The sequence below is a fragment of the Impatiens glandulifera genome, chromosome 2, assembly GCF_907164915.1.
Source record: "Impatiens glandulifera chromosome 2, dImpGla2.1, whole genome shotgun sequence".
NCBI lineage: Eukaryota > Viridiplantae > Streptophyta > Magnoliopsida > Ericales > Balsaminaceae > Impatiens > Impatiens glandulifera.
This window is the reverse complement of record NC_061863.1, coordinates 16,206,403-16,218,348: the sequence shown is the minus strand read 5'-3', so window position 1 is coordinate 16,218,348 and position 11,946 is coordinate 16,206,403. Positions and strand designations below refer to the sequence as shown.

At 29.9% G+C, this 11,946-nt stretch overlaps 1 protein-coding gene across 1 annotated transcript; it reads right to left on the bottom strand.

Moving 5' to 3' along the window:
* Window positions 1-7,439: 7,439 nt before the first annotated feature.
* Window positions 7,440-9,701, bottom strand: LOC124923701 (G2/mitotic-specific cyclin C13-1-like). The gene is made up of 7 exons (XM_047463666.1): window positions 9,322-9,701; window positions 8,976-9,208; window positions 8,739-8,894; window positions 8,602-8,635; window positions 8,277-8,426; window positions 7,956-8,090; window positions 7,440-7,864 (listed from the first exon to the last, which is right to left on the bottom strand). Exons 1-7 carry the CDS (start codon window positions 9,616-9,618, stop codon window positions 7,751-7,753), a joined length of 1,119 nt encoding a protein of 372 aa, XP_047319622.1. The 5' UTR covers window positions 9,619-9,701; the 3' UTR covers window positions 7,440-7,750.
* Window positions 9,702-11,946: the final 2,245 nt, after the last annotated feature.

The following is an 11,946-nucleotide window of genomic DNA, read 5'->3' as shown; positions in this document are numbered from 1 at the left end:
GGGATTGGATGGGAATTAAATAAATTTGAAATATTGCCTTTGGTCCCTAATGAATAAATACTTTTTCAACTTTAACTCTAAAGTTGTATAATTATATTTAAACTAGATTGTTCTCAATTTTCTAATGTAGACCTGTTATTTGGTTCATTAGAAAAACTTGTATGAAATATGAATAAATTTATTTGGGTAGGATGAGTTTTGGGACATTTAAGTCCTTATTATTGTTAAAAATTACGGAGCATGCCACTGGGTAATAAGGTTTAACAATTTAAAATTCAAAAAATTTGTTAAGAATAAAATAGTATTTTAAATAGAGTAATAAAGTGATTGAAAAGATTAAAATGATGAAAATGAAAAACTAAATTTAATTTTTAAAAAAACATTTAGGACAAGCCAGGATATCTTGTTTCCAACTTTCCCCTATGTACAAATTTAGTTATAACTTCAAACGACATCACTTAATTTAACGATGATAAATTGATCTCTAACAATTTTGATCGCTAACCCTTTCTCTCAACTCCATTCATTCAAGACGATGTTTTCTCGACTCCATTCATTCAAGACGAGCATCAACGTCGCCACACATTCGACGACTTTAGTTAATGATTAGCGGTGGACCGATTCCTAACCCGGTGGACTGATCCGGTTGACTTAAGCAATTTTCTCTCAATTCAAATTAGTTAGGTATTTTTTGTTCTATATCTTAATAAGACTTGAAACCTACATAAACTTTTCTAAAACAAAACATGTTTAATAATGGAGACTTGAACTGAAGAGGAAATATGATCATTATTTACGTATTCATATATTTTGTTATTTTGTTATAAACAAAATTTTTAACCATATTACCCTACAATTTATTGTCTTGCTCAATATAAATCTGAAAATCTTTTATTAAAACTGTCTATCAATGAATAGATAAATACCAATATTATTTATTTCTAAATTATTATTTAATTTAGACTAATTAATTTAATTTATAATTACCTTCTAACTCATCTCTTTATCTACTATTAATTTTTCCTTGAATTGGGGAATTGATTTATAATGTCTAAATCGAATATTTACTTCCATTATTTATCCCTTAAATTTCTATACTAATTTATAACGTTTAAATTAATATAGAAATTTTTTTATCTATATATTTTTATCTATATGTATTAAAGATAAAAAAAAACACACTAGATATATGTTTTCAATCAATAACAATAATACATATTCTCGAGAGCATCCATATTATTATCTTCCTAGTCTCGTTAATTCGATTGCGATATTATCGAGAAGTACTTGTTGAATTCCGAGAGGGAATATCATGTACTTCTCATTTAATTTCAAAAAAATGTACTTGAGGAGGCGAAATCTCTTTAAAGACAGTGTCCAGCACGCTTCAGCTAAACTTTTCAATAAATATTTTCATTCATGTTTATTTAGTTACAATTTATTATGAACCTAACATTTTTGTATTATTACATATATTCTCCAACAATCTTAGAGATATACCTTTAATTTATATCCATTTTTTTTTAAGTAAACAGAAAATGGATACGATTTTTCTTTTTACTACTATTTTTTTCCTGACATCACTCGTATTACATCACTCGTATTGAACATTTTAATGGTTACAATTTTAAAAATGGCAAAAGAATGTATTGATTTTTTTTTATATTGCCAAAATTGAATTTGTTTTAACTATTTCCAAACACTTGGATAATACAACTATTGGATTTTGAAAATTTTGGGAAAATGGGTTTCAAAAGACAAAATCTAAAAAAAAAAAAAAACAATCATTCTAAATGCTTTATCAAATGAGTTTTTTTTTTTTTTTTTATGTTTATTCAATTTTTTTTATAAAGAAGGTGAGATTTGGAAAACTCTGATAAATAAATATATCTATAGGAATGTTTTTACATTTTTCAAATGAACGATGAATTCTTTTGTTTGTGGAAAAAAGTAGTCACAGTGCAGTTAATTAAAGTTACAATAAGAGAGACACAAAAATGCTATAAGGCAAGTTTGAATAAAAAAATATTATTGATATTATAAATATATCAAAAATATCGTACATGCAATATATTGAAAATATCAGTTTTTAAGGTATACCGAAAAGAGGTAAGGCATAGTACCGATACCGAAGTTATTTATACGATAAAAGTATGAGATTTTTAAAATTTTGATATATCATAATATACCGAAATACATAAATAATATTTATAAAATTAATAAATATATAATACTTATAATGAAGAGAAATGATTAGGTGAGGGAATGACTTGACATAATCTTATTCGCTGAAAAAATCAAATAATTTCTCTCGTTTCTCTCTTTCCTCTCACTTTTACATTTTCCAACCAATGAAGGTGATGCCAAGTCATTCCCTCACCAAATTTCCTCTCTCTATCACTCCTCTATAATGAAATAAATAAATTTAATATTAATTTAATTATAGAAACATAATTTTAAAAATTAAAATATAATTATACTGTAATATTATTCAATATATGTCATCTCTACCTTGTCAATAAGATTAAAAAAAATTCATCCAAACTTTCAATCTCTTAGAATGGTTGAAAGGAAGTGAAACTACGTACGAGTACCCAATCTTTTCAATTATTGTCAATGATATTTTTGCAATCTCATCCTCAACGGTTGTTATTATGTCTGCTTTTAGCTTGTGTAAACAATTTGAATCCTAAAATGGGGAAAGTATTGGTGTACACAAATGACTGGCTAATTTGTAAACTGTTTGATGAGCATACATGTAAACTGTTTGATTAGCATATAATAAGGTATAAATTGATTTTTTTTTATGAGAACGATGGATTCCGCTTCTCTTTTTGAAATGCAACTAATCCCGTTGGTTAAGCACATAGCCCACTTAAAGGAGTGACACGAGAACTTCCTAGAAAAGGGAAATTAGTTTTTTTATAACGCTGGGTTCCGCTTCGCCTTTCGAGTACGACTAATCCCTGCGACTTCCCTCGTGTTAGCCAAGAAGTTTGAATGGCTTAGTGATATAGAATCTTTTCTTTTTCAGAATAGAAATAGAATAAGCTGTGATGCCCCGTAAACACACTTAACCATTTAATCAGGCATAAAAATTATCGTCTGACGGGCTCAAACACAGGATCTCAAAGTAGACTGAAAATATTCAACTCTTGTTAAAGAAGAGAGGATTAAATTGGTTGTTTTGAATAATATTAAATCTTAAAGTTTCTTTTGTTTTTAAAATCTAGATTGAAAAATAAAAATAAAAAATAAAATAAAAAGTTCAAAAGTAACAGCATTCATCATTAGTATGGAAGTCATCTCCTCAACAATATCATCATTTGCTCGTAAACGACTAAGTGACTAACAAGGTCAAAATCCCTATATACTGTATTGTTGTGAATTAAAAGTTTCTCTACAGAAAACAATCGAAGAAGACAATTTTTTTCATGCCTCAAATTTAGAGTACATTTATTTAACACAAAAATATTTTAGAACAAACTGTTATAAAAAAATTCAGTATTAGTTTTCAATAATTTTATTTGATATTCAAGAAAGGGGATGCAATTACTTTTCATGGCATGAGTCGCATGACTGATAGAGTTAATGATATTATTAACGATCTTAAGAAGGAGAACAAAAAAATTGCTAATGGAGAATTATTAATTGAATAAACATATTACAAACGAGGTTGCAGTGAGTTGCATTGATCTTTTGGAGGACATGAACAATTATTCAAAAAATAAGAAGTTTAAAGTGGTTATCGCTATAGTTATTTTTGTTTGTATTGTGATGATATGACTCTTGTCGTTATGAAAATCATTTTGAATATTAAACTAATTGTGAATGTATTGTAATGACAACAATTATATTAATTATATGTAAGTTTTTGTTTGTATTGTGATAATATATCTTTTGTTTTAATTCTTTAGGTTATTTTGTCTATTTGTTGTACAAGTTTTGATTTTAATTTGTTACACTCAGAGCCAGCCCCGATGTTTGGGATGCCCCGGTCTAAACAAAACGTGATTTTTGATCGCTAAAAAAATGATAAAAAATAAGTTTTTGTGAGGTTTGAATTCTTGACAAAATATAAATTTGTATTTTCTTTTCAAACTACTAGGCAAAACCTATTTATGTTTAAAAATTATAAAAATTTATTCTTTATTTTATTTAATGGACTACCATGAGGAGTGGACTGCCCTATCTTGGGGGCTTTCTGGGCTTACCCCGGACCGGCCCTGGTTACACTGGACCATCTAGAAATTATATTTTTTATTAATGATTTGATTAATGAGATTAGAAAGCATAATGTTTAAAAATTAATTATAAATAATTTCATCACAACATTTTGATCAATACAATGCTCTACAATAGTACAATGTAATCGTCACATGGTATTCACCTGTTAATTCAATAATTCGCAATTGGTTGAAGATTACTCCTTGGATATACAGAGATCCAAAGATTATTAATTATGCATATATCAATTCTACTAAATCAAGAACTTATTTATACTACTTCCAGGTGAATTTATTCCAGAATTACTAAGTTCAAACTCATTAATATTTCTAATACACTCATTAAATCCTCTCAATGCTTTTGAAATTGATATCCAATTATTGAATCTTTCACCAGAAAATCTAATAACATGGTGATGAATCATAATAACATATTTTTGTAAGTAATTCCCATAACTTCAGTCTTTCACCATCACTATTAGACATTTAGACCCATAACAATAGCTATATTCAAAGAGTTTTGTGTACTCTTTTACTGTTTTAGCTGTAATTACTTGTTTTTCAATTTCAATAATAGAAATAAAAATCTTTCCCTGGTTCCAAGCCATCCATATCCTACCTTTAGTATCACTATTATGGACCATATTCCATGATTGATGAAAGCACTTATCTTCTATACTTTGTAGTACTTTTGCTAAAGGAACCTTAGTTTCTAGCATACCAACTAAATCCAATTTCAATACTTTCGTATTTTTTATAGGATCATTTAACCCCGTAACATTCCATGTTGCAGTCTTTATAAACTACCCGAATCGAAGATGATGATAATTACCATTGTTTTAAGTTTTAACCCATATTTCTTAATGAGTTCCATCTTTTCCTTTGTGTCAATTTCCTTTTGTTTCTTACAAACAACTAAGATATATCCTTCATTATTATGTACTAGACTTGGCTTATTAGAGACATTTTCACTTTTATTAGTTGTTCTGGTAATTGATTCAAATTCACTTCCCATCCTTTTAAGATGAGAGGATCCAACTACAGGTATAGCAACATTATTAAATCTTCTGGCTATGTTGTCTACACTATTTTTTGTTTTAGGTTGGGCTTTTATAGTTTTTAGGAGTGGTTCTATACACTAGTGTAGTTTCCTTAATCACATTACAATTTATCACTTCATTTTCTAGATTATTTTTAGACCTATTACACAGTCTACACTGATGCATCATTCTCATCCGCATATTCTACAACAATAATCTAATAGATAAATCCAAGTTACCTTAAGCGAGAATGATTAAACTATTAACTATGAGTAATTTGTTCTCAAAGCAAAACCGCCAATCTGTTCAAGTTGTTCAAGTTCAAAGAAGTATCAAGAATGACCAGGGGATGATATGATCCCAATCAAATCTCAGCTTTCTGAAAAATCTTTACACCAAGTGAACATCGCACCTACACAACACAATTAATATTTTCAATCTATCTATATTCGAGCTGACAATCTATTCTCGTTGTTCAGCTTTGTTTTCAGGAAGCACAAGCTCAAGTAAATTCACATTTTGTTTGTCTACACAACATTGAAACCTACTAATAATTGTATTGATTTACTCTAACACATTTCCAAATGCAGGTTGAGAAGAATTTGTGGAATTATTTTCTCAAACTCGTTTTGAGTGATTAATCCCAATAAAATTTGAACTAGTCTCATAAATATTTGAATATTTGGCTGCATACTAGCCTAAGTATCCACATTATTAATGGGAGATGCTTTAGTACTAGATTTGATTTTTTCTGTTAATGAAGGTTCTCCTTTAGACACTTCCTCAATGTTTTTCTCCACATAAATTTGTTTCAAATTAACCTTCTCACCAGTAGTTTCCATATTTTTTTTCCTAAAGGGACTTGCCTTTTTAAATAACAGTTCATATGTGAATTTCCAATGTATCACACATTTGACAACTGTTAGGCTTATATAGATATTGAACATTAATAATACATATTTCCCATTTTTAAGTTGTTTAGGATAAATTTCAAATGGGAGTTCACTTTGTGGGTTAATCTCAATCATTACTTTAGCATAATTTTATCTCTCTTGTTCTTCTATAATTTGATCTAAACACAAAGGCTTCCCTATAATATCTGTAATCAGTTTAATTCCTTTAGGAGTAGTCATAAGATCTTTTTCTTCTGTAATTTGATATAAACACAAAGGCTTCCCTATAATACCTGCAATCAGATTAATTCCTTTTGGAGTCATAAGATAAGGTGCACTATTTTTTTAAGTAAGTCCAAATAGACAATTTAGTTTGTGGGTTTTTTTCCAATTCCATTGACTCATACCAGTGTTGTAGAGCCATCACAGGATCCCCTATGTGTGTAATTCCCCTTTTATATGATACTTAACTTTAAGAAATAAAACCCATTACCATTTTTTAATTAAAATCATTTTCTAACCCTCATTTTTATATATATGCTTATTAGAATAGTCACGGTTCGATTTTATCTAAAAACGCTTTAAGTTTAAGCGGAGGGTCATACATATGCGTGTTATATTAGTTATCTTTTAATTCCCAAAAATAGTTTTAGTCACGTATATCACACGTATACGAAGCTTTTCTATTACCCAAAGTGTATATCCCACAATTATTTTCTTATTTTCAACTTCTTCCGGAATAACAAATTCAAAGGTTTTTTCAAGCCTAACAACTTCTTGATTAAAACTAGTTAATGAAATTTTACCTTTTCAGAACCTTTGACATTAAGTATATACATTAGCCCATATCCTTTGATCATTGGTAGGAATTGTTGGTCGGTTAATGTTTAGCCCAATTATTTAGATTAATAGTTCTAGGTTTAAGTTCATTTAAAATTTTATTCCCCAAGAAAGTAAATCTTTAAACTCTTCTTCATAATTAAGGAGTTTCCACTCTTTACTATATTTATAAGAAAATGTTTCTAAGCTCACAAGAAGTAGTCCTTACAATAATGTAACATTTATATTCTTAATCCAAACATTTTACCCTAAGTCACGTTTCATTACCACTTACTTATCTTTTAACTATTAAAATTCATTATTAAAAATCAAATATAAGCTAAATTTGACCTAAGTTGTCACAAGTTAAAAAATAAATAAAATATTTAAGTCAAGATAAGATAATGATTGCCTATAAAAGGTAAATGAAATAGCAATATTAAAAAAATAACTCACAACAAAGTTGAAAATCAAATGCCTAAAAAAAATCCAAAATTGTGGAGATCAAAACAAGGTACAATTCTTAGTTTAATTGCAATTGCAGATTAAAAAAGTTGACCAAACATACAAAAAAAAAAAAAAATCATCACTTCTAATTAAAATGTTAGCACCTCCCAACTATGTTTAATAAGTTGAAAAGAATCAGTTCTTTCAAAATAAATCTAAAAGTAGAAAGTTTGGCTTATGGGTCACTCAGCTCAGCTTGATATCAGATAGATAGATCCAATTTGGAGAACACTTCATATTTAAGAAACAAACATTCTTCAAGCCTTCAACCACTCCAATGGCATCCAAACTGAACATTCAAAAACTCACTCACTCCCATTTCTTCGAAGTATAAACTGGGTATTTCAACAGGGCCCGACCTCAACCCAACATATTTGAACTGTTAAAACACAAACATTTTGAGTTACATTCAGATGTTTGCTTCCAATTAATAAAGAGTTCAAAGACAGTGGCAAGTATAAGACCATTACCTTATTCTGCATGTATTTCTGTTTTATTGCTACATAAGAGCCTCCTCTTTTACCCCAGTACAACTCGTGTATAAGGACAACACATTCTCTTAAATCAGCAGCTTTGTATCCTGAATACTTTTCAAGGTTTGCATTCTGTATTCGTTATAACAAATTTTAGCAAGATTCAGTCAACAATAATAACTATGTGCTCAAAATATAACTTTTCACACAATCAGATAGTAAGACTCCCTAATTCAAAGCACTTGCCACTGTCCAAACCTAAAGTTTCAACACAGTACAAGCTTGGAAATTGATGGTTGATTTTAGAGAGCTACTTACCCATGGATATTTATCAGGGTGAGATATAAACCTTGAGAGGAATACAACAGAAGAAGCAATCATGGATGGTAAAAACATCAAACAACAATAGTCCACTAAACTCAATTCTGCCAAGTAGTATCCCAATAATTCAAACTTCGAATTTGGATACTGCATAATACAAATAAACAACTATTAGTTTTCTTTAACAAAATTCTGCATATACTTTGGGTTCGTTTGATATAGGATTACTTGGTAATAATCAAATTGAAAATAACTATTTTGATATTTTATTACAAATATTATAAGTGTGTATGTAGATAATTCACATCAAAATACAGCTTACTTTGCAATCTTCTTCAGAAATCCTGGCGAATCTTCTGTAAATGGAAACAAGGAAAAGAACCAGAAATAATGAGCCTCATCAAACATTATATCCAAGTAAATGATTTAAGGTAAATGGGAGAATATTCAACTTGGTACCTCAAGAATGTCAGAACTGTTGGATTGCTCACTTCAAATTTAAGTGACTTGAGAATGTCAGATTCCATCTTCACGACTTCTTCATTTATGTAAGTGTAGTCTGTGATGTAACACATGTCATCAACTGATATTGGAGGATTGGACTCTTCAAATTTTCTGCTTAAGAAGGAAGAATCTTAGCATCAGATATTGAATGTTTAATGTTTCAAATAGTCACATAACAAGAATGTGTCTTACGATGCAATGAGCAAAGAAGAAACACCAAGCAACTGTAGACTCTGCGTATTGATGCGATTAATAGACAAGAATTTGTCAATGTAACTAACTGAGAGATAGAGTGTCTCAGGTTGAAGCTTGTATACTCCTAAAACCTCCACCAACCAATCCACCAAAACCCCTCTCATGTTTGCAGTCACATCTGTTTGTATCTTCTCCATATAGTCTAGCAATGGCCTTCTCTTTGCCTCTTTCTAGATAAACGAACAAATCCCATATTCAATATACAATAAACAAATCTAGAACCAGCAAACACTAAACCCTTACAGAATAAATAGGAAATGAGAAGTAAATCAGTCCAACTAACCTCCATGTTATGTAGATAATCGTAGATATCTGCTATATAACCATCACACATCTGAGAATCATCAAACTTCGCTTCAATGTATCCGCCCTTCGTTCTACATTTTAGCTTTGGAAACTCCGTATCCAGATCCTTAGTCGAAGGAATACTCATATTGGAAATCTCAATGAAATGGGTTCTCTTCTTGTCGGGGGATTGCAGATCAGAATCATCTTCATCTCCGACCATTGCATCAGCTGTCCTCTTCTTCTCCTGATGGGTAACACTCAATGAGATTTCTTTTTCCGTCATATCTCCCATCTCTCACTCCCCGACTATATGATTCTTAGAAAGAGATAGACAAGAGGAGAGAGAAAGGAGAGTGCAAATGAAGGAGATGACTTCCCTAGTGTATTAAGAGAGTGAATAAAAAGACAGGTTCTAAGAGCAGCCGTCATGATAGATGCAAATGTGAAATGTTTTTGAATGGCCCTTCAGATGAATAGAAAAATGAAAATGTTTGAATCAAAATGAAAATTTTCTTCGAAGAAAAATATGAAGTTAGAGAATTGAGAATTTGCCTATGTTTTATGTTTCCCGCGTTTATTTTTCGCGCCCATGAGATTCTCTAAATAATTTTGTTAATTAATTTTAGTGTTACAACGTTATGATTGATAGATTTCCATTAAGTAATATTTCAATCTGTAAATCATGTTGTATAATTAAAGGTTTAGTAATTTTAATTTTAAAATCTTATTTAAGAAAAAAATAATTATACAATGTTTTATCCATCAATAAGGAATTTGATTTTGTTAACTATATATATTTAAAACATGAAACACAATCTATGTTTGATTATTAATTTCTTTTGTTGTTAATACGGTTATTATTAGGGAATAATAGAATCTAAAATACTTAAATGGTAACAACAAATATTATATGAAAATAATATGGTTAAAGTAATAAATTTATGAACTATAATAAAAGCTTTCATAAAATGCAAATAAAATTTAGTTTAGAATATACAATAATAGGAAAGGATCAATTATTACATAATTTGTAAATTAGCTTATTACTTTTAATCTAAAGGATTAACTCTCTTATCTCTATATAAGATAAATTGGACTTCATATATATATATTTAGATACATATTTTAAATAATTTTAAAAAAAACTATTTGAGTTACACACTACTTCGTTGAAGTAAGAAATGTCAAAATAATAACGTTCAAATTATTCACCATGGATTCTTTAAATGATATCAATTCATTTTCCCTCCTCACTAAGAATCATTAGACGTCCTCTAGAAGCCTTAAAGAACAGCAACTCTTCATATTAAGATCAATCCTTAGCATCTTCAAAGTATAAGGCATGAAAACCTTTCTATATCACTCTTTAGAAACCCACACATGCTTATATAATTAATGTATATTCTATAAATTATGCATATTGTTTTTATTGCATGTTTTCATTGCATATCCATATCTTTAAATGATGAACCAAATATGATCTGTTTTCTAAAAGAAGGGTCTGTTTTTATAAAGAATGGTTGTTTTCTAAAAGAAGGGTCTCTTTTATAAAGAATGACTGTTTTATAAACAAGGGTCTATTTTCTAAACAAAGTTCTGTTTTCTAAAGAAAGGATATGCTTTCCAAAGTATGAAACGTTTTATGGAATCATATTGAATAATGATAAAGGAATTGACGGGGAGGAAGGCTAGCCAACATGAGCTTTGGTAGTCCGATTCCAAAACATGATTGAATATTATGGGACTGAATTCTGAACATGAGCTATCAGAATATCTACCCACACAAAATGTGTCTAACCAGGTTGTGGACTTTAGGGATAGACTCCGAAGAGTGCCCTCCAAATATGTGCTCACAAAGATTCCTCACCTTGAGGATCAGCTCTCAAGGTCAAGGGTCAAATATGTGCTCGAGAATGTAACTGTACAATCACTATGATCAACCATTTTATAAAACCACATATAGATCCAAAGAAGCTTTTAAAAGTGTTTTCTATAAATCTTTTTATAACTTGTTGGGTCTTTAGACTCACTATGCTTGTGTGGTGTAGGTTCACAGCAATAGACTTTATTTGGCAAGTGAATGGAGGCTTGGAGTGGGGCAAGATGCAGGGATGTGTGTGCAAGGAGGGACCAAGGCAGAAGACTAAGTCCTTTGTTGGGTCTATTATTAAAAGTCTGTATTTTATAAGCAAAGGACCTTGTCTTATTTTTATAAACCGAAATTTTGTAGCACCACTTTTTATAATTAAGAAACGTTTTCGCACATGTTTCTATTTTTCCGCTTATGTATGTACGTTTTAAAATATCCTGCACTCGGTCTAAGTAAAGTAAAACTCAGGGGTGTCTCATTCCAAAAAGAAATGAAAATATCTTTGGTGACGAGAAAAACAACTTCATTTTGAATTTTTTTTAGTACATTCTTGTTAGGATCTAGGTCGCCGCTGGTGGACCGGGGGTTGGACCGGTTAGCAGTTCTCACTCGTAGGGTGGTGGTTAATCCTGTTAGAGATTAACACCGGGGTTTCAATACTACACAACCTGTCACAAACCCTTGAACTAGGTTCAAGCGCGGAAGAGGTTTGCTTTCAAGTTGAAGCGGTACACGTGTATGATAGGCGGA